The sequence below is a fragment of the Chrysoperla carnea genome, chromosome 5 (assembly GCF_905475395.1).
Source record: "Chrysoperla carnea chromosome 5, inChrCarn1.1, whole genome shotgun sequence".
Taxonomy (NCBI): Eukaryota; Metazoa; Arthropoda; class Insecta; order Neuroptera; family Chrysopidae; genus Chrysoperla; species Chrysoperla carnea.
The window spans coordinates 5,028,437-5,050,808 of NC_058341.1; the positions used below are offsets into that span (position 1 = coordinate 5,028,437).

A 22,372-nucleotide genomic window follows, 5' to 3' on the forward strand; every position below is an offset into this window, starting at 1 on the left:
ATTGTTGATACTTTTGGACATAAATTAAAAATATATATTCATCGTGGTTTGAGATAAGTTTAACAAGCTACTACTGGTAACTCGAGGTTGCAGGCATTAATGCATACCATTATACTTTAACCAAAGAGCATAGGGCTATAACTATAATACATTCTATAATATGTATTGGTTTTAGAGTGAGCTGGTAGTCTTTTTAGGGGTATTAATCGAAAAAACGAAGCTATGAAGTTCGAAAAACTTGAATAGTAAGTCGGATTGGAATTATAATGTAGGCATTGAATGGATTTCGTATGCATTTACAGGTCCCATCGAACAAGGAGTGTATTTCGACGTATTTTGGACCGCTGAATCCGAATAAGCAACTTGCTTATCACTCATAGTGGGGGAAAATTTGTTATAAACAACATAGTTCCTAAATTATTGAAAATTTAGTAAACAATTTTGCAAAATTTTATTCTACATGAAAAACCAAATATTTCCTTTTTTTATTCGTCTTGATACTACCAATAGAACCGAAAATATGGTTAAAATTGTAAACAAAAATGATCATGCATAAGGTCGGCGCACAGCGCTTGGTTTGAAAATTCCGTAGATTACCCAATAAATAATATCTTGTTGCTTTAAGGTATTCATTTTAAAGGTATGCTAGCACGATTGTAAGTATTAAGTTTCATCATTTTTCCGGCCCATAATTAGTTTATAAGTCGAAAGAGAGCCCTTAGCGAAAGAAAACCTCACATAGTTATATATGAGAAAATTGAAAATTTGTTCTAGTTTAAGAATATTTTTTTTATTAATTTTATTAAAACTTGAGTTATTGCAACGACCGAACAAGAATTGGTCCTAAAATACAAAATTGTTCGAATCTATATAAAATTAAAAAAAATTTGACCACCAGCTCTTGAATCAATATACCTACCGGCATTTAATGATTCAGAGAATAGGTAATAAATTTTATGTGTTTAAATTTAATTAAACATTTTAAACAAGGTCAAATTATAAGAGGTCGAGTTTATTAAGAATTTATCAGATTGTATATGTGAATGTTTTGTACCTCTTCTTCGCATCGGCCTCGGTTCAGACGTAATATATTGAACAAACATTTCAAAACGGCTGCAAATTTGAGAAGTTGATGTTATTATTTTGAAATTTGGTAGGATATTGACCATCATAGATGAAATATAAAAACCCCACATCGATCCGAGATGTGACAAAAAATTGTACGCGAAGTAAAAAAGCCACAAAAACGATAAGTTATTATCCTAAAATTAGTTCAGACATAAACTTTAAATCAGATAATTTAATATAAAAAATATCAATGCTTTTTTTTCATAAATTTATTAATTAATAACTAAGTACTTGGATGGCCGAGCTTTACTCGGTATTTTTTAAGTTAAAAAGTCACAAAAATTTTATCACTAATACAAGAAACCATTTAAAATGTCTCCACACAAATTACCAATTTGAATGTCCCGGTAATGTACTTTTTTTCTTCGAAAATAGATGTCAGGAAGAGTCATATTTTGCAAGGGAAGTTTTTTCTGAAAACACGGATAAAAATGAAACCAAGCTAAATCTATTAATTGGTTATAATAATCGATTAAAATCGCTATATAAACTACTGGACTTGTTTCTTTCTTTTCAGATTTTATTTAACACAATCGGGTTTTTGATTTTATTTTATTTTTAAACCAAAAAAAAACGTTATTTACAAAAATTATCAACAAAAAATAAACAAATATGTTTTAAGGAAAAATTAATTCTAAATATTACATTAAAATGATTTTTATTTAGTATGAATACGTTCATGAAGAATTACAGAAATTTTATGTCGAAATGTTTTATTACAAATATTACATGAAAATGATTTTTCTCCGGTGTGGATTCGTTTATGTGCAACTAGATAACTTTTCTGAGTAAATGATTTATTACAAATATCACATGAAAATGGTTTTTCTCCGATGTGAATACGTTTATGTGCAACTAAATTATAATGATAAGTAAATATTTTATTACAAATATCACATGAAAATCGTTTTTCTCCGGTGTGAATACGTTTATGTTTAACTAAATTACTTAGCAGACTAAATGTTTTATTGCAAATATTACATGAAAATGGTTTTTCTCCGGTGTGAATACGTTTATGTTGAGCTAAAGTACTTGATGTAATAAATGTTTTATTACAAACATCACATGAAAATGGTTTTTCTCCGGTGTGAATACATTTATGTTTAACTAGCGTAACTTTCTGAGTAAATGTTTTACTACAAACATCACATGAAAATTGTTTTTCTCCGGTGTGAATTCGTTTATGTGTAACTAAGTTATATTGATAAGTAAATATTTTATTACAAACATCACATGAAAATGGTTTTTCTCCGCTATGAATTAGTTTATGTCTAACTAAATGATGTTGTCGAGTAAATGTTTTATTACAAACATCACATGAAAATGGTTTTTCTCCGGTGTGAATACGTTTATGTTGAGCTAAAGTACTTGATGTAATAAATGTTTTATTACAAACATCACATGAAAATGGTTTTTCTCCGGTGTGAATACGTTTATGTTGAGCTAAAGTACTTGATGTAATAAATGTTTTATTACAAACATCACATGAAAATGGTTTTTCTCCGGTGTGAATACGTTTATGATTAACTAGCGAAACTTTCTGAGTAAATGTTTTACTACAAATATCACATGAAAATCGTTTTTCTCTACTGTGAATTCTTTTATGTATAACTAGCGAACCTTTCTGAGTAAAAGTTTTATTACAAATATCACATGAAAATGATTTTTTTTCATAATTATCTTGTACTGGTTCATAATTTGTTTCATCTTTAATTATGAGCTCTGTATTTAATTGTTTTTCAAGTTTAATATTTTCGTAGTTAATTAAAGTAGTTGAATTTTCCAGTTTTTCATTTTTAATTGGTATACATTCCAATGAATAACAATCATTTAAAACTTCATTCTTAATTCTGCCGCCATGTTCCATTGTAAAACTATCTTCCAGACCCGCTTCATTGTGTCCACTTTCCATGTTGACATCGATGTCTTCTAATATTTCCTCTTTTATTATAAATTCTGTATTTAATTGTTTTTCCATTTTAATATTATTTTCACAGATGATTGTAATTGAATTTTTATCATTTTCATGAATGTTTTCAGGTTTCATATCACTACTGGTATCTGGGTTTTCACATGTAATGCGTACACGGTCCATGGTAATTTATTTCACTGTCTTCCCGAAATTGATTATTTAAAGTAAACTTTATTGCAAGGTCAAATATTAAATAAATCTTTGATTATATAAAATATTTTTAACAATTTATGTAAACGTGTTATAACCTCAAAGTTATTTCAATGATTTGAATGATTTGAAGGTTGATGATCCTGATGACTATATTATAATAAAGGGTGCGTTCCGATATACACTGCGACCGACTACTGTGAAAGATGGCGTTTATTCAGTATACTTTTATTGCCAGCTGTTGACAAATGTTAAATAATCAGGTGGTCTAAAATTGGAACTACTGAAAAAACGGCCCATTAATTTTATTGCCAGTTGGCGGGATTTATCTGATTTGAATTTGAATATTTTAATAGTAAGTACAAGTACAAATTGTAACTACTGAATTCGGGTCTTCTTCTGATATTAACTAGTACGAATTATTATCACCATTTGGCGAGTTGCAACTCCCAGTTATCAATAATAGTTACTGGTTAAAACGGAATACCGTTCAATATATACTGTCACCCCGTTTTTGGACACCATCTAATCAAATAACAATAATTTTCATAAAAAATTTCGCAGTTTAACGAAATAAATTATTGTTTGAATATTGTTTAATAATCCAAAATGGGATAAATTGAACATAAAAAAGACAACTGTGACGACGAACACAAAGGAATAAAAGGATCTAAAAATGAAACACAATTACAATTTTTTGTTTCTATATGATAATAGTTTGAGAGAATTTAATAAATTTTAAAACAATGAAACATGAGAAAGTTTTTTTTTTTAATTTTTGATGGGACACTTTTCCCCCACCTAAATTTCTTTGTTTTAAAGAGAAATATTTTTGTTTGGTTTTATTTTTCTTCATAATTTAGCTTAAATAACATGACAATATAATATAAATGATTTTTGAAACAACTATCACAGAAGGCGTGGTGTAAATAGATAATTATTTTTATATTTTTTAATTAATATTTTTAAAAGACTTGTTTCTGCTCTGATAAAAAAGTCCGATTCAAATTTCCAATTCATTTCAATTAAATTTCGATTCAAAATTTTAATTGGGTTCAATTGGAATGAATCGGAAATTTTTTTTCCAAATGAATCTTATTCATTTCGATTGGTTGAATTGGCAATTAATCGGACTTATTTATCAAAATGAAGTCCTGAGAGCACCGCACAAAACATTATTTAACATTTATTATGTTTACATTGCATTTACATAGATCAAATTCGAATAAAATCCAGATCGTCATCGCGTTTTTATAATTTCTCCGGATTTTAAATATCCCACATGTGTATCAAAGAATATCTAAAAATAACTACTTCTTCGAGCGCCTTTGCTGCATACATATGAATCTAACATAGCTCTAATCAAAATTAGTAAATGAGACAAATCGAATTGGGTTGAGCCATGTTGAATTGACTTTTTTTTTTCGATATTGTTAAGGAAATAAGACTTTTGAGGTCGGAATTTAATATACCTTCAATTTTTACGGGACCGGGAGCAACCCATTTAATGTTATCAGCGAAAATCAATAAGGTTTCCCAAAAACCGCCTTTTAGTTTAATTTTTCAAAAACCTACATTTTACATTTTGAACCCACCCCCGACGGTTGCGAAGTGTGTACCTCAAAAAGGTTTTATTTCTTAATTGAGGAATTGAACTATTAGGAAAAAACGTTCTTTTAAAAAACGATCGACGTTTTGGATAATAATATAACGTTCGAAACTTTTACGGAGCAATGTTAACGTAATCAATGTAAAAAGATTAACTTGGTTGAGCATACCATAAAAATTTCTTTTAAAAGTCTCAATTTCAAAATTTTGTACATAAAGTATGCTTAACCAGTTAAAAAGTAAATATGCAAAAACAAAAAAATTTATTTTTTGGTGCAATTTTATTCTGCTTTTATTGTCAAACAAACACCAAATGGTTTTTTTATTTTTTTTAATTTAATAGCTTTTATATTTGTGTCAGTCATTACAAACAGGTTTTTCTTAGAAACACATACCCTGAGGATATTTTGAAATCCCATGGGAATTTTATTTTAATTTTTCCTTTTTTTAATATAAAATGTTTTCAGATTACATTATTTATTTTACAGCTACACACAGCTTTTTGTTTTTCAGCTACCGAATCTATACGATTTTTGTTGTGGATCGATGATAAATTTTTGATATGATTAAGTTTAACAACTTTTTAATGGCCTGTTAGAGAAAAGGATAATTATCTCCTAATTTATAAAAAAACGACGTAAAATTAAGATGGCACTGGTGTACTGAAATACCAATTTTAAAAGTTTTTAAAGAAAGTAATAAAAGTAAGATAAATATCTAAACAAGTTGTTAGAGAAGGATAAATAAGTAGACTAACTAAATCCTCCTTCTCACGAGCGCCATTGTGGCCATTCACTGAAACTTAGTTTTACGTTTACAGCCGGATGAGATAGTTTTATCCTCTACCATCTGTAGTGTTAACAAAATATACGAACGACTGATTAAAAATTTTAGCAGACTTAAAAGGGGTTATATCCAGTTGCGAGCGCAAAAAGACCATTTATGTTACATAAATATAAAAAACTTATATATATATAAGACATTTCTTTAATTTTAAGATCCCGTTGTCCGATTTCAAAAAGTTAATAAGGTACTTCTCCTGAAGGCGATCTTCTGGAGATCCTCCAAAAAAAGGTGTCTGATCAGATGCCACGCAAATAACCCACAACTTTTCCACCAGGATCTATCCTAGGATTTATGGTTCCAATATTCGCCCATTATTTAGCTTTTATTTTAATCAGTCGTTCGTCATCAATCAACTTCCATATAATAACTAATTATAATCCAATAACTAATTAATTTTACATAATTTTTTACCGTTTATAATTTTTATAGTGCCTAAAAATTGTTTCGAATCTACTTTGATAATAAGACACCTTATAATTTCTACGAAATTCTGAAAAGCATGATTTTACGATTTAAAACCTAATTGAAATAACTGATTTATTTCTGTTCTTTTATAGAATGTATATTTTTTATTTTTGAGAATTAAAAGTTACAAGTAATTCACAAACCGATTTAAAAATTGCCTTATTGTAATTTTAATTTGTCTAAAAATGACGTTATTAGATTATTTTGAGCTGTGGTGATATTTCTCTTATCAAAGCGAATAAATAAGTCAGGAAAACTTTAAATAATTTCTTGACAAATTTTTATATTCCTTAAGAGAAGTATTCAATATTTAAATATGATAAAACCAGCAGTAATTAATTAAATCTGAAATGTTTTAAATAGATAAGAATTTGTTAGACTTACTCATTCTTCTAGAATTGTTTTTCAAAACACTGAAAGACTAAATTAGACTATTGGAAATATTTCTGGACCAGGTTATTAGTTTAGAAAAACAATTAAATGTAACAATTAATTTTCAAAAATCCAATACCTAATTATATTTTCGTAACGTTTGCAATAAAATAATGTGAGATGACCTGATGTGCTTTGCTTCTACATTTGTTTTAAAGTGCTTTAAAAAATGCAAGATTAAGCTAAAAACGAGCAGTACAGCACCGCGCAGCACTTTTTATTATTTTACTATAAATAAATAATAATATTTTACAACAAAATTTAACAAATAACAAAATTAATTAAAACGTAGTGTAAAAATAGCGTTATTAGTTTGTTTTTTTAATTTTATTTTAATATATATATAGATTATTTTTTTTTTTTGAAAATATTCATTTATTTTTATTTAGTTTATGGTGAAAATAAGCATCGCATTTTCATCATTTTATTAGCTAGGGAAATGTGAGACATGTTGAAAGTCTCATTTTCAAGACAACCTGAACAGCCTGATCTTATGGCTTAATTTTGGGTAACTTTCTGTTAAGAGAATTCCTGAGAAACAAGTTCATCTCTAGGCAAACGAGCACCCCACATATCCCGGTATTTGAGATATACCGAACTCTAAAAATGAAAATTTGGTATTTTATCAGATTTCACCTTCAGATTGTTGAGTCGTACGAACAGTAAAGTCCCCAAATGAAGGTGAAAAAGTCAATCATAATTTATTCTGGAAATTATTTTACCCGTAATAATCTTTACAGCAGTTTTAACTTGCTGATAAAAAAAAGTTAATACATTTTTTCACTTCGAAAATCGGAATAAAAATCGCGAGAATCAAATGTTTTATAAGCTTTTTACCTTGAGATATCAAAATGTCTCGAAAGATACGTTAAGAAAAATGTCTTTAATAAATAATCTAAACTATTGCAGTTTAATCAGGAAGTAATTGGGTCTTATCTGTGAGAGTTACACTCAGGATGGTTTTTTTTCCATTTTGTGAATTTTACACACCTTTTTCAAAAGCTCTATTTGCGAAGGGTAAGAAATGGTTGAATATTTGCCGTTTTAAAATTACTTAGAAAAAAAAAATTACTTTAATGAACTCTCTTGGGAATATTTTTTAATTCGATGCCAAATCCAAGTGTCAATACTTTGTGATTATCTGTGTACAATCATAAAAAAAAGCAACAGTGTGGCTACTATTCACGTTCGTTTTGTCTACCCACAAAAAAAAAGATCATGAAATTTTATCTAAAATTAATTTCTTTTTAAAGCTCTTGCCATTCTCAATCGCTATTTTCTGATTCAATCCAAATTTCTCTGATCTTTCCATGTTTTACTGAATCGATTTCCATTTCGTTAAAGGGTAAACTATTAAGGATTTCATATCCTACAAAGATCAATCGTAAACATTGGTTTTATTTAACTTAAAAATGTTGCGTACAACCCTGATAAGAGCCTTAAAAAAAGTGTCTAGTAGTATAAAGGTGAATCGAGAATTCTATAAAAAAAAAAGGTTTAAATTTAAAAATATCACACAATAAGAAGTTTTAACTTCTCTGCATACAAATCGAAGCGATTTTTATTCAATTCGGGTGACCACTTCGAAAATAAATAGTTATTTCGTTCTTAACAGTTGTCGACCGCGACATTTCTATTAAAGCGTGTGAACAAAACATTAAACATCAAAAATGTTTCTTGCAAAAATGCCAACAACTAGTGTTCGAAACATTTGCAAACACACAATGGATAAAGAAGAAAGTCGACACGGATAATTTCTAACGTCTTCGGATTCGGATACACCCAGAAAATTTTCGAAGTAGTCTTTACCCAAATTGATGGCGGCTAAAGAAATTTCACTTCAAAAAATCTATAATTAATCGATATATTATACAGGGTGCGCCATTTTTTATGCCGGTAGGTAAATATATTGATTAACTTTGATATTTGATAACCGATTAAAGTCGATTAGACATGTTTTTGAAACGTCAATTCAGTACAATTTTAACCATAAACCGCTTCAACATAAAAGATGGTTCACCCGCTATAAAAACAAAATAACAACAAAATTGAATCGTGCTTTAATATGCACCGATAAAAATTAAATAAATAATTAATATGACTAAAAAAACATAGGATTCAAAACCGTATTAATAATAATGGAGAACTAATCGATTTAAAAACTAAGAATGCCTGCACGGAATCAATCGAGTCATTCAAATTTTGTAAATATAGTAAAACCTCGTATATTTCAACCGTGCGAAATTGAATTATACAAACTCAGTTCGGAAATACGGAGGAATTTAATTATATTTTTATTTGAAGAAAAAACGAAGAGCTTATAGGATATCAAGCTCCAATGAGTCTGTTTTCTGCCCGGTCGTCGACACCCGTCTCAGAGCACAGTTGAGATGGGTGCTGGGATTCTTGACAAGACACTGTGAACTACCACTTTCACAGCATGAGGATCTCTGATGATTCCACTTATAGGGACCGTATAGATGTCGATGAAACCTCCATATATATGTTATTTACACCTGCAGAAACTTGCAAGGGGTCAGGATTAAAATGTTTAAGACTGAAACATTGGATCCATCAATTCTGGGGGAAATCCCGGCGAAGAAGCTATTAGCTTCAAAATTGCATTTCTTATCCGGAGACGTCTCCTCTTCGGAGAAGGGCATAGAGGACCCTTTGCTCTAGATGCTAGGGACCCCTATTATGTATTATTATTATTATAATTTTTATCTTTTTAAAATTCCCTGGCATTTCAAAATTTTTCAAGTTGATTGCCACTCTAGTTATAAGACGGATACTGGATACTGGATCAACTGTATTTACAAAATTCGACTATAAGACGATAGTAAATAAAATTAATAACTTAAACGAAAACAATTCGATTATTAATACGGCAGTTTAGAAATTCGTTTGATAACAATTTCGAGAATTAATTTTTTCCTCTAATTACTAAATTTCTTCATTTTTGAAGATAATAATAACTGATGATGATGATGATGAAAGTGATGAGAAGAAGATATCAAGAAGGGGGGGCCTGAAGAAGCTTAATTTAGATAATAATGAGTTATAATGGTCTCCCAAAAAAAATGCCACATATTTTTGGAACACGTTCACCCAGGTACGCTTTGTATAATAATAATAATGAACACTATATTGTATTAGTTTTATTTAAATCTGCTCTGCCTTGCCTGCAATTTATTAATTTTGCAATTATTATTATTTTTTTTTTAAATTTTTAATATTTTTTTTGTTTAATTAATGTCAATTATTATTAAATATTTGTTGTTGAGAATCCTAATTGAATTATTTGTTTTTTTTTTGTTTATATAAATGTTTTACAGATTTTTATTAAAAATTCCATATTTTTAGTGTTTTTATTTTTATTAATATTGATATTATTCATTTTATGGTCACTAAAGTTTCACCGATCTTGTGGTATACGAATTCCTCGAAGAACTTTGCTTTGCTGTAATAAAAATAAACCGAAAAATTAATACACAAAATGTTAAAATGCCTCGAAATAGGGCGCTACAAAGAAGCCTGAAGTGCATTTATGAAAACTAAAAAAAAAAAGGGAAAAAGACAAATGTTTATGAAAGGGCACCACCAAAATGGGGATCGAGTTAAGCAACGAAGGCTACATAAAAAACTTGCCATTGTGCCCTTTTGTCCAATAGCTGAGCCTAATTGTCTTAAATTGATTTTTGATTGGGATTTTAGCCAATATCTTAAAAACTATTAATCCAATCGATAATTGGAGGCGATTTTTGTATTTTTCGCGTCCAAATTAACTTATAAACTGAGTTTTATCGAAATTGGAGACAAAAAACTTTGAAAAAATCGAAAAATTCGGAATACATTTTTTATTTCGGAATTTGATAAAATTTCGTATATATAATAATTTTGATCCAAAAAATCCAAAAATCTGGTTCATTTGACGATTCATCGAATATTTTCCAAAATCGTATACTTTTTGGGAAAAATTTTCTGCGATTTCTCGAGAACTATTATTCTTGTCTCCAAATGAACCGAGCTTTTGTAATTTTGGATATTTATGTTCCAGTTAAATAAATATCAGGACTGATTTCACGAATATCCATCTTATTGGACTATTAGACAAATATATTTTCTAAGAAATTGTCTGAAATCGATTCGACAAATCATTCTTCGAAGGGAATTTTGAACGATATCGCAAAAATTATTCATCCAATCATCGAACCTGCTTTGTATTATTGATCAAAGACCTCTTACCTGATACTGTGCTTCTGAATCAATGGTACCAACAACAACAACCAATTGATACTGACGTGCTTTCATAGCGGATGGTCCTTTCCGTAACAATCGTATACCTTGACTCGCTGTACTGTTCGTATTCAATTGTGCCATCTGTTGTGGTGAATGACTTGGATCCAATATTAACAATTGTATGGTACCACCGTCTCTAACACATTCTACACCCATGATGGTACGACTATGGCCTTGATGTTGTAAATATAATGGGGGCAGGAATTCTTTGCCACATTGAAAATAATTGAGTACCCATGAAAATAATTCTGGATGTGTTCCATCCGCACCCGTCGGTCGATAGAAATCAATTAATTGACATTTGATACGCATTGATGATAGTAAGGTGAACACCTCGGTTGCACCAATCCATTTACGTGTATTATGTAAACGGCATCCTAATTGTTCTGAACCTTGTAAATCAAATCCTTGTGCCCATGCGGCTTCAATTAACACCTACATAACGGATAAAATATATTTATGTACTTGCTTTTGAAATTAATTCAACTTACATTCCAATTTTTATTTTAGAGGTGAACAAAGCCTTAAAAACCAGGGACATAAAAAGTGGGAACGAAGGCGGGAAAGTTAAAATCCCAAAAAGATACAGATAAATTCAACCCTAGTAATAAAACACCATAAATTACATTCTGGGGCTTATAATTAATAATGCACTTAAGCCCTTAGTCGAATTGATCTTCGATTATGTGCATAAGTCTACATTTCTAGATAAAATATGCTTAAAAATACGTACATTAGTTTTTAAAATTCTATTTCAAAATGGAAATTTCGCAATTTTCGCAAAAAATTTACCTGTAGCCTTGAAATACTAGGAACTGCAGTACGAGGTGGTAACTCTCCTTGTGGCGTCCATAACTTCCGATACAACAAATCATTATATCCAGTATGCGTAAGTAATGAGGACAACAACATCTGAGCATTTCGATAACCACATCCCCAGCCACGATCACCATAACTTGAAGCATAATGATCCACATAGGTACATGTTAAACATTCTGGGCCCAAAATCGCTCGTACTTTTTGCACAATATGTTTTGTAATTGAACTGCCATCATCGACACCATAACTTTCGGCCGCACGTAATTCTAATTGACGTTCATAATAATCAGCTACACTCATTTCACCAGCGTAAACAGCGCGTTGCATATTTGCAACACTTTGTTCACGGAAATTACCTTGATTATCCATTCCATATTGAGCACGTAACAGATCGAATTCATGTTGTTCACGAACACGTTGCGCATCGCGCCGTGAATCATCACAGCCGGAGGCACTTCCATTGGCCGTTGGAAAATGTTCTTCGACGTGCCGTGCAACATCGGATGCTCCTAAAACATAAACATATTGCAATTCGTGATTATAAATTTTGAACGAATCGAATGTTTGCTTCTTTGTTCAATATCTTTTAGACGATTAGTTACTCACCTAAAAGCGTTCCACAAACAGGACAACTGGTGGTTGTTGGGGTTGTCGCACCAGCCACCGAAGACTGTTGTGGGGACGATTGTTGTGGACAACCTGGACTAAGAACGTCACGATGTTCAATGTTTACGTGTAATTCTAAATCGCTAGCTGCTTGAAATGAGCGCACGCATAACGGACATGGATACGACGCTAATTCACCGTTAGTAGCCATCGAGCTAGTTGAACCCGATAACATCGGTGATGTTAAATCGAAATGTTGTCGATTTATATGCTCCTCGAGGCGTGCGGGATTCTCACCACGATGTGGACACAAAGGACACTGTAACTGTGGACTTTTATTATCACTGCTTCCGCCGCCCAACATTTCGGATGCGTTATGCTTTAATTTTAACGCTAGCTGTGATCGATATGGAGAGCCTTCGCCACCCCCACCATAGCCACGACCAACATTAACGTTGTTACATGATGTTGATCCATTGTGTGTAGCGTGCGAAGCGGTTGCCCCAGCTACACCGTGTGCCCCTTTATTATTGTCATCGTCATAATCGTCGTCGAGTTGCCAATTATGTGTGTCATCTGTATCATCATGGCTGCGCAGCGTCCATTTTGTGTTTAAATTATAGAGTCAATCAAATTGCTTTTTCTTATTTTATTAAAATAATAAAATTAAAAAACAAAGTTCTACAAAAATTAAATACAAAACTCAAAACATATTAAACGGGAAGCCCGTGACAGTAAAACTGCACTTATACGGATTTTGAAACTTCGCATATTAATCAATGCTATTTAACGATAGGATAAACCCTGGCACACCTAGTACATATTGTATCTATCCTTAAATAGCATTGACTCATACGCGAAATTTCGAAATCCTTGTAAGTGCAGTTATACTGTCACGGGCTCCCCGCTTATAATTTAATATTATTTGAAAATTTCCTTAATTTTTCCCTATTATCTAAGCCTCCTTCCATTAATGAAATTAACCTTTTCATATAGTTTAAATATCTAATATTTCATTCTGATCGGACAAAAATTGTAGCAAAAACATTATAAGAGTCATTTCCGATATTTATTCGATAAAATCGATGAGCAATTGCAAAGAAATTTTGTTATAAATATTATCGGAGATAATAAATGAGAACTCTAGGATATATCAAAATAAATTTCGATTTTTGCCCCAATTTCCTAGATCAGTTTTTTGTATTTTTAAAATACGTATTTTCGACTACCAAGTAGTCATCATCAGTAAGAATTAGCTAGTGATTACCGCTACCAAATTAGCAAAGAGTAACATTCATAATAAGAGTAATCACTAGCTAATTCTTACTGATGATGACTTCTTGGTAGTCGAAAATACGTATTTTAAAAATACAAGAAACTGATCTAGGAAATTGGGACAAAAATCGAAATTTATAAAGAAATTTTGGCAAAATCTTACTGTCAGTACATATATTTTACATATCTTGCAAAAAAAAAGGATAATAGAGCAATAAATTTAAACAAAAAATGAAATTAAACTACAAAAAAGCAATATCAAACAAGCTTAAAACCCCCTGGAATTGTTTCAACAGCTTTAACGAATGATTTATGCAATAATACTTCCGGGTTCATAAAAGGACAACGGAAATGCGACCTATTTATAAAAAAAAAAAATACAAAAATGGGGAAACGTTTTTACCTAAGTGTGTTATCTTCATCGATAAATGTTAATAACTCATTTTCCGGTGTTAAATAATCCAAATGTACTTGATTAACATGTAATGTTAGCTCCTCAAGATTACCAGCAGCCAAATCACAAAACGGACACGATCCATGTCCATCGATATGATACTCTTTGGTATGTGTTCGCATTGAATCTTCGCTTAAATTTTCGACACCACATATTTCACATGTAAAACTAAGTTGATCGTCAGGGATATTCGATGCTGCCATGATTTCCGTGTATTGTTTATAATCGAAATTCTTAGATGTCCATTAAGAAAATTTGATAATTTATTTGAATTCTATTAACTGTATGATGAATTTTTAATTCGATTCATTCTATGTTTTCATTGTTTTTTATTTATTTTTAAATTATATTTTTATTAAATTATTAAGTTTTATTTAAAAATTCATTTCAATTTTATAACACATAATTGAAATAATAAAAAAAAAGAAATTGTAAACTCATACCCCCATAATAATATGTCATGTCATCGCGCATGCGTAATAACCGCATATAACACCGCAATATGAAACTTGTGTATTATGACCCCATATGAGCATGAGAGGTGGTTACCCATTTACGAAACGAATAACACGGAAGTGAAACCGGAAGCACTGTAAGTTATGATTTCATTCATAGATTTTATAACACATATTTATTATGCAACTCATCAATATTCAAAAATACGTCATACAGTATAACTCAAAAACGGTTTGAGATATTTCAGTTGAAAGTTAAGAACGATTTGACGAGGCATCTGACAAAAAAACCCCAAAACCATTTCTTACAGTATGACGGCCTCTTAACATATACTAATAAAACAAAAGGGCTGTCTGCAAATGGGTCCCTGGCACCTAGACCAAGGGGCTCCTCCATGCCCTCCTTGATGCCAACATATCACAGATGAAGCAATAGAATTTTGTCGAGGTGAGACGTCACGGAGAAAGCCCACATCTTCTCCGAATATATTTCTCCCAGGATTGTTGGTTTCAGACCCAAACATTCTAAATCTAATGCCCAGCAGATTTCTTCAGGTGCAAATAAAATGTATGGAGATTTCATCGTCCTTCACAAAGGTCCTACAAGGGGAATCATCTGAGATCCCCATGCTATGAAGGTGGTAGTTCTCAGTGTCTTGTTAAGAGTCTCACCATTCGCCTCAACTATACTCTAGTGAGTCTCAGAAGAGCACAATCAAATCGCCTAGCTGTCGCATGCCTTGCTCAGTCTTAGTAATCAAATTGGGCTTGTTGTAGCCATTCCTTGATTCGATAACTTACAGAGCATCTCCCTACGGGAATGACAGGCTCAGATGAAAGGGGCGTTTGAAACGACCCTTCTTCCACCAACGCTAGAGTGACCCGGTACCCAGATCAATGTGACTGCGTTATACAGTACCAGATATTGTGTCAGATTCTACAAATCTATATATATTGGACTATGGATTAATCCTGTAGCTTGGATAAAAAATTTTATTTATACACATCAAGCTTGACAACAGCTTTGATTATATTCTGAAATTATTTACTGTAAAATAGTACTAGGCTTTTTATATTGGAAGCTTATCTAAACGTGTATGGTCAGCTTTATAATGAATGAATAAAAGGCGCAATTGCATTACAATGTAGTTACCTAATAAATACTTTTATTGAATTAATTGCGTAATAAAAATCATTAATCATTTTAATGAAAACTTTTATTTACAATAAATACATTAACACAAAATAAATAATAACAAATTTTCATAGGAAACAAGGAAAATCCGCCGTACAATTGATACATTATTATTACTATAAAACGTCAAACAAAAAAATTGATTTTAAATTTTAAATCCCATTTTGCGCATACATTCTTTATGTGCCTCTATTAAATCGCCACATTTTTCTTCACCGTTTTGGATAATACTGTAACAAACAAATTTTTTAATATTTTACGAAAAGAATACTAAGAATAAATAATAATTTACCATTCATCACGAGCGCGTTTTGTTTCAGGACATGCACAACAGGGTTTCAATTTTTTTTGTTCCGTTTTATTTGGTTCAACAACTGAAATCGGTTGTGGAATTGCTTCAATTTCTGGTTGTTTTGCTGATGCGTTACCCATATTTTATTTTTATTTTTGTCGAATAACATCTGACAAATGAATCACCATAATATTGAGTTATATTCAGACATGATATTGACAGGTTAAGTTTTATAAATTAATATGCTTATTATTACATAGATAGAGCTACGGTATATAAAAAAATTTAAACTTAAGCGGTTTTATTTACAAAGTACTATATTCTGTTTTTTGGAAATTCAGTTTATTTTAATTGAACGAATAACTTTCAAGATATTGCTCAAACTTTCCCTTCTTTCACACAATATTTTCGGCGATCATATCAATGATCGACCACTTCGCAATCATCTTCAATACCCGCCCACTTCGCTGGGAAATTTCTATTTTAAAAGTAAAGACTAACACTTTATAGCCTACATTACCCTAGCTCTCACTTATCCTCGTTCCATTACACTCTAATACTTTTTATTATCCAAACTATTTAGTCTTTGCTTTTAAAGTAGAAATTCTCCGGTGAAGTATGCGAGTAACTGTATCATTACAAATTATAGCGATATTACTTATGTATGAGCTGTATTATTGTAAAGTTTCATTTAAATCCATCAAGTAGTTTTAATCATCATCCACTAAAGCGGGCAGATAGATCTGCTTTCATTATAAATTATAGCCTATGTGTTATTCTTATGTATGAGCTATATTATTGTAATAAAGTTTCATTCAAATTCGTTAAGTAGTTTTGCGTGAAAGCGTAACAAACAAATTAACTTTCGCTTTTATAATATATAGGGGTAAGGGATTAGGAAAAAAATACAAAGTAATCTTAAATTAAGATGAAAAATATTTTATTTTTAAAAACAAATTGATGCAAAAACATTTAATGTTATGCATTTTGAAAATATCAGAAGAGAGGCAAATCCATTTTAGATTTTGTTAAAGGCAGCAATATCAACAGATTGTACAAAATCTTCAAAATCTTGAATCTTCTCAACCAATTCATCGACGGATACTTTATCATCTTCAACAACACACATAATTTGTAATTTGTTGATACCATAACCAACTGGTACTAGTTTTGAAGCGCCCCAAACTAATCCATCCATAATAATAGTACGTACTTGTGTTTCCATAGCTTTCATGTCGGTTTCATCGTCCCACGGTTTTACATCTAAAACAATCGATGATTTTGCAATCAATGCTGGTTTCTTTGATTTCTTTTCGGCGTATGCTTTTAAACGCTCTTCACGAATACGTTCTGCTTCTGCATCCTCTTCTTCATCGGAACCAAAGAGATCGACATCATCGTCATCATCATCTTTAGCGGGTGGTGCTGTTGTTGTTGGTTTTGCACCGGCTTTAAGTGGACATGCCGCAGCTCCAAATGTTTGTTTTTCAGCTGGTGTGAATGATTTGATATGATTGTACCATCTTAAGACGTGTGGTAAATTGGCTGGTGGAGCTTTTCCCAAGTTGTCAAATGTTGTTAAATCGTTTTGACTGGCTACATAACTATAAACAAAGAAAAAAACATATGAATATACGTCTTAAAAGCCTATTTTTCGGTAAAAAAAAGAACGAAACTTCGAGAAAAGTGTCAACTTCCCAGACACCTTCCCGATTAACGATTTTTAAAGCTTTGCATTCCTCCAGATTCCAAATTTTGTTCAAGATCAAGATGAAAGTAAGTATAAATAAGTTAAAAGTTGCATAATATATCAGTTATTTTTGGTCATATACACGTGTAAAGAAAAACCGGAAAAGATACTCGTTTATTATCTACGGACCGGATCCAAATTATAATCGTGCATGAAATATTGAAATAAAAATAAATTTACCCATCAATGTAACTTCTATCTGCTAAATGTGAATTCAATTCTTTTAATCCTTTTTCAGTTTTAACATCTCCAAAAGCCATTTTTAAAAATTATTGTTTAAAATCGTTTTTTTTAATTTAGTACGGTACACACGCGGCTAATGTCCAGCTTGAAAAGAAAGTTCGTGGCATGTGAATGTCACTACAATTCATAAAATCGCGTGTAGGGATTTTAGTTTTTTAGCAATAAATATAGACCATTAAAATAATACCCCAAAATATATATAAGGTGTCTCAAAATAACCGCATTCGTTAGTCGTTACATAGAAATTTAAAAAAAAGACTCAATAAGAATGGTAGTTTTAACCCAAACAAAATACAATAATTGGATTCATTTTGAGTGACTGTTGAATTAGTAAGATCCGAAATATTACATTAAATTGAAATCCTTTACGGAGTTGCCTACTGGTCTTCCCAAAAGATTGTAAAAAAATGTAATTTTTCTTTTCTTAAAGCGTGATGTCTCATGTTAACATAACTTGTAGTAGATGATTAGCGTGAATAGAATATTATCTAAGATTTTTAAGCTTTTCTTAGATTTTTCTGAAGATCAGAGAATGAACGTAATTTTGGGGTAAACCAAAAAACCCACAGACTCGTGCTAACTCAACCCCATTAAAGGCATGGCCTACCCGTGTATCAGTGAATGATTTAAATCACAGGGAAAAACTATTAATTTTTCCTCAAAAAACTTAGAAAATATTCTGTTCACGCTAGTTATATCTACTCCAAATTCTTTTCGTTTTGTTTTTCTCAAAATTATTACTTTGGCAGTATCAATGATGGCAGTACTGCTAGTCTATGTTTAATATAAGTCTATGCGTTTTTTTGTGCAAAATGAAAATATGGTGAACCGAATGACAGCTACCAAGTTAAGAATTCGGAAAATACCATTTTAAGTTGTAAACAATTCTGTACGTATTAATTTATAATTTGTAATTATATCAATTGAATTAGCAAATTTATGTATTATTTATATCTATTTCTTGATTAATTTAATATATTTTATAATAATTAAATGGTCTGATTATATAATGTTTTTGATTTGAGTAGAGATCGATAAATATTATCATAAAGTTAATTTCGAAAATTTGGTAAATTATTTCAAATTTATCAATTAATATCCTAAAATATTATATTGACTTACGAAGATTATTAAATTTCTGAAGGTGCCAAAGACGTTCTTTTTCATCTCAATTAATGAATTAAAAGTTTACGAGTTAATCCGTCACTAAACCGATGTTTCAAAAAAGTATTCCGTAGCGAAAAACTATAATTGCTCGGTGTTTGAGTAGTTGATACTAAGAATGTTTTAAGTAATTCTAAATTTTGTTTTGTAGAAAAACATGCTAAGATTGTCATTAAGTAGGGCACTTTGTGCCTCACCTAAATGTACAAGCAATATTCGACCATACGCGGCAGAAGCTTCATCGCCACCAGTCCAGAAAATTGAAGTGTTCATCGATGATAAACCTGTACAAGTTGTACCAGGTACCACCGTTTTACAAGCGGCCGCTATGGTCGGTGTCGAAATTCCACGATTCTGCTATCATGAACGATTAGCCGTAGCCGGAAATTGTCGTATGTGTTTAGTTGAAGTCGAAAAATCACCAAAACCAGTGGCAGCATGTGCTATGCCTGTAATGAAAGGCTGGCGTATCAAAACTAACTCCGATTTGACACGTAAAGCTCGCGAAGGTGTTATGGAATTCTTGTTGGTTAATCACCCCTTAGACTGTCCAATTTGTGATCAAGGTGGTGAATGTGATTTACAAGATCAATCTATGGCTTTTGGATCAGATCGTTCCCGATTCACGGACATTGAATTCTCGGGGAAGCGTGCTGTTGAAGATAAAGATATTGGACCTTTGATTAAAACAATTATGACTCGATGTATTCATTGTACTCGTTGTATTCGATTCGCATCTGAAGTTGCCGGTGTCGATGATTTAGGAACAACTGGTCGAGGTTCTGATATGCAAATTGGAACATATGTTGAAAAAATGTTCCTCTCAGAATTATCCGGCAACGTAATCGATTTATGTCCAGTCGGGGCTTTAACAAGTAAACCATATAGTTTCACGGCACGACCATGGGAGACACGAAAAATTGAATCAATCGATGTTATGGACTCGATTGGTTCAAATATTGTGGTTACTATGCGTACAAATGAAGTTCTACGCATTTTACCACGCACCAATGAAGAAGTTAATGAAGAATGGTTGTCGGATAAATCACGTTTTGCTTATGACGGTCTTAAACGACAACGATTGGTTACTCCCATGTTGAAAGATTCCACTGGGAAATTAGTGAACACTGATTGGGAATCCGTCTTATTGGCGGTTTCATCCAAATTAAAAAATGCCAACCCAGAACGAATTGTTGGTGTCTCTGGTGGATTAGCAGATGCTGAATCTTTGGTTACCCTTAAAGATTTATTGAATAAATTAGGATCAGAACATCTTTACACCGAGGAATCATTCCCATTAGACGGTTCCGGTACTGATTTACGTTCTTCGTATCTACTGAATACGGGTATCGCTGGAGTTGAGGAATCGGATTTAGTTTTACTTATCGGAACAAATACCCGATTAGAAGCACCGTTGTTGAATACCCGAATACGTAAATCGTATATTCATCGTGAAACTAACGTAGCCGTAATTGGTCCAAAAGTGGATTTGAGCTACGAATATGAACATTTAGGCGATAGTCCAAATATTTTAGCAGAATTACAATCTGGTACACATCCATTTGCTGCAAAATTAAAGGCAGCCAAAAAACCATTGATTATTTTGGGTTCAGAGCAATTAAATCGTCCGGATGGTGGCTCAATTTTGGCACATACTTTGTTAATTGCTAACCAATTGAATCAACCGGATTGGAAAGTTTTGAATATATTACAAAAAGTTGCTGGACAAGTGGCTGCCTTGGATATAGGATATAAAGCTGGTGTTGCTGATTTAAAAGCATTAAATCCTACGGTGCTGTTTTTATTGGGAGCCGATGAGCTTCCAATTTCTAAAGATGATTTGCCCAAGGATTGCTTTGTGATTTATCAAGGTAAAAACCATTTTTTTTTTAGTGATTTGATTTGTTTCATTAGGGAAAACACAGAGGTATTTTGAACCTTTATACAAGATTATTCACGTTTCATTTTTCATTTTCGTTGATAAAATTAAATGGGAAAGTTAAAGATAATTTAAAAATGCGTATTTTTAGGCAAGACTCGATCGACCCTTTTCTCTAGTTATAAGCAATTGTAGTTTTGAAATATCTTTTTTCCGTAACTTTATTGGCTGAACGCTTAGGCCTGGCAGTAGATCACGACTATTGCAGGAGCTGCCACAGTGGTGACGAGGAGGAGACAATGTCTCATCTTCTCTGTCACTGCCCAGCTCTTATCATGAGGAGATGGACTTACTTGAGCCAGCCTATCTTTGACGACCTCTCCGACCTAAAGTCAGTCGACGTCAAAGCCCTTCTGCTGTTCTTAAACAGCTCCAAATGGTTCATGGAGTAGTGGCGGAGGATGGGCCAACCCATTTACGGTATCATAACGGACACTATGGTCTAAGTGTGTCCCATCCCAGGACAGCCACTATAACCTGTGGCTTGTCAGCCTTTTTGATATTAAAGATTTTTTTTAATTTTTAAAAGGTCATCATGGAGATGCAGGTGCAGCATTAGCTGATGCAATACTCCCAGGTGCAGCGTACACAGAAAAACAAGCAACATATGTGAATACTGAAGGTCGTGCACAGGAAACACTAAAAGCAGTTACACCACCGGGCTTAGCACGTGAAGATTGGAAAATTATTCGAGCATTATCACAAATTATGGGTAAAACATTACCATATGAAACATTAGATGAAGTACGAGATCGTTTAACAGATGTTGCACCAAATTTAACACGATATGGTGAAGTTGAATCTGCAAACTTCTTTGATGTCGCTGCTAAATTAGCTCAGGTATATCATTTCGCGATCTTCCATCCCTTCCCTAGTTTATGTAAATAATAATATGTATTTTTTTCTTTTTTTTGTACAGAAATCACTGAATAAAATTAGCTCCAGTCCATTAGATGTGAAACAAAAGAATTTAGAAGATTTTTATATGACGAATTCAATAAGTCGAGCATCACCAACCATGGCTAAATGTGTTGCGAAAGTAATTAAACAAAAAACAGCGTCCACAGCGTCTTAGATTCAACTATTTAGTTTAATTTGTATATATAAAAACAAAAAAGAAAAACCTGAAATCCATCAAATTTAAAAGAAAACCAAAAATAAAATGGCGATAGTTCTTCAGTTTTATTTTATCAATAAACAATCAATGATTTATTAAGAACTTTAATTTTATATTTATTTGTTAAAAATAAAGTCTAAACAAATTTTCATAAGGCGTA

General features: G+C 31.7%; 4 protein-coding genes across 5 annotated transcripts; 1 reads left to right on the top strand and 3 right to left on the bottom strand.

Moving 5' to 3' along the window:
• Positions 1 to 9,974: 9,974 nt before the first annotated feature.
• LOC123301566 (zinc finger-containing ubiquitin peptidase 1-like) lies at positions 9,975 to 14,337 on the bottom strand. Of its 2 annotated transcripts, XM_044884373.1 has the most exons (6): positions 14,007 to 14,337; positions 12,329 to 12,918; positions 12,079 to 12,231; positions 11,696 to 11,988; positions 10,850 to 11,338; positions 9,975 to 10,064 (listed from the first exon to the last, which is right to left on the bottom strand). In XM_044884373.1, the coding sequence occupies exons 1-6, from the start codon at positions 14,258 to 14,260 to the stop codon at positions 10,020 to 10,022; spliced, it is 1,824 nt and encodes a 607-aa protein (XP_044740308.1). In that variant the 5' UTR covers positions 14,261 to 14,337; the 3' UTR covers positions 9,975 to 10,019. The 2 variants fall into 2 exon arrangements, with proteins under 2 accessions (XP_044740308.1, XP_044740307.1); XM_044884372.1 differs by having other exon boundaries at positions 11,696 to 12,231.
• A 1,428-nt stretch (positions 14,338 to 15,765) lies between these two features.
• On the bottom strand, positions 15,766 to 16,226 carry LOC123301642 (cytochrome c oxidase copper chaperone). The gene is made up of 2 exons (XM_044884477.1): positions 16,000 to 16,226; positions 15,766 to 15,937 (listed from the first exon to the last, which is right to left on the bottom strand). Exons 1-2 carry the CDS (start codon positions 16,137 to 16,139, stop codon positions 15,853 to 15,855), a joined length of 225 nt encoding a protein of 74 aa, XP_044740412.1. The 5' UTR covers positions 16,140 to 16,226; the 3' UTR covers positions 15,766 to 15,852.
• A 696-nt stretch (positions 16,227 to 16,922) lies between these two features.
• On the bottom strand, positions 16,923 to 18,105 carry LOC123301609 (elongation factor 1-beta'-like). Its single transcript, XM_044884439.1, has 2 exons — positions 17,930 to 18,105; positions 16,923 to 17,603 (listed from the first exon to the last, which is right to left on the bottom strand). Exons 1-2 carry the CDS (start codon positions 18,007 to 18,009, stop codon positions 17,018 to 17,020), a joined length of 666 nt encoding a protein of 221 aa, XP_044740374.1. The 5' UTR covers positions 18,010 to 18,105; the 3' UTR covers positions 16,923 to 17,017.
• Positions 18,106 to 18,742: 637 nt separating this feature from the next.
• LOC123301564 (NADH-ubiquinone oxidoreductase 75 kDa subunit, mitochondrial) lies at positions 18,743 to 22,247 on the top strand. Its single transcript, XM_044884369.1, has 4 exons — positions 18,743 to 18,881; positions 19,308 to 21,027; positions 21,625 to 21,935; positions 22,015 to 22,247. The coding sequence occupies exons 2-4, from the start codon at positions 19,314 to 19,316 to the stop codon at positions 22,168 to 22,170; spliced, it is 2,181 nt and encodes a 726-aa protein (XP_044740304.1). The 5' UTR covers positions 18,743 to 18,881; positions 19,308 to 19,313; the 3' UTR covers positions 22,171 to 22,247.
• The last annotated feature ends 125 nt before the right edge of the window (positions 22,248 to 22,372 follow it).

Bases quoted from the DNA above. Each gene is read 5' to 3' on its own strand.
- LOC123301566 (XM_044884372.1), bottom strand. From the start codon at position 14,260: ATGGCAGCATCGAATATCCCTGACGATCAACTTAGTTTTACATGTGAA. The intron at 11,339-11,695 runs GTAAATTTTTTG...TCCGTTATGTAG, and splicing joins CTAGTATTTCAAGGCTACAG to GTGTTAATTGAAGCCGCATG. The intron at 10,065-10,849 runs GTAAGAGGTCTT...TTTTTATTACAG, and splicing joins ATTCAGAAGCACAGTATCAG to CAAAGCAAAGTTCTTCGAGG.
- LOC123301609 (XM_044884439.1), bottom strand. From the start codon at position 18,009: ATGGCTTTTGGAGATGTTAAAACTGAAAAAGGATTAAAAGAATTGAAT. The intron at 17,604-17,929 runs GTAAATTTATTT...CTTTGTTTATAG, and splicing joins GATAGAAGTTACATTGATGG to TTATGTAGCCAGTCAAAACG.
- LOC123301642 (XM_044884477.1), bottom strand. From the start codon at position 16,139: ATGGGTAACGCATCAGCAAAACAACCAGAAATTGAAGCAATTCCACAA. The intron at 15,938-15,999 runs GTAAATTATTAT...TGTTTGTTACAG, and splicing joins AAACGCGCTCGTGATGAATG to TATTATCCAAAACGGTGAAG.
- LOC123301564 (XM_044884369.1), top strand. From the start codon at position 19,314: ATGCTAAGATTGTCATTAAGTAGGGCACTTTGTGCCTCACCTAAATGT. The intron at 21,028-21,624 runs GTAAAAACCATT...AATTTTTAAAAG, and splicing joins TTGCTTTGTGATTTATCAAG to GTCATCATGGAGATGCAGGT. The intron at 21,936-22,014 runs GTATATCATTTC...TTTTTTGTACAG, and splicing joins TCGCTGCTAAATTAGCTCAG to AAATCACTGAATAAAATTAG.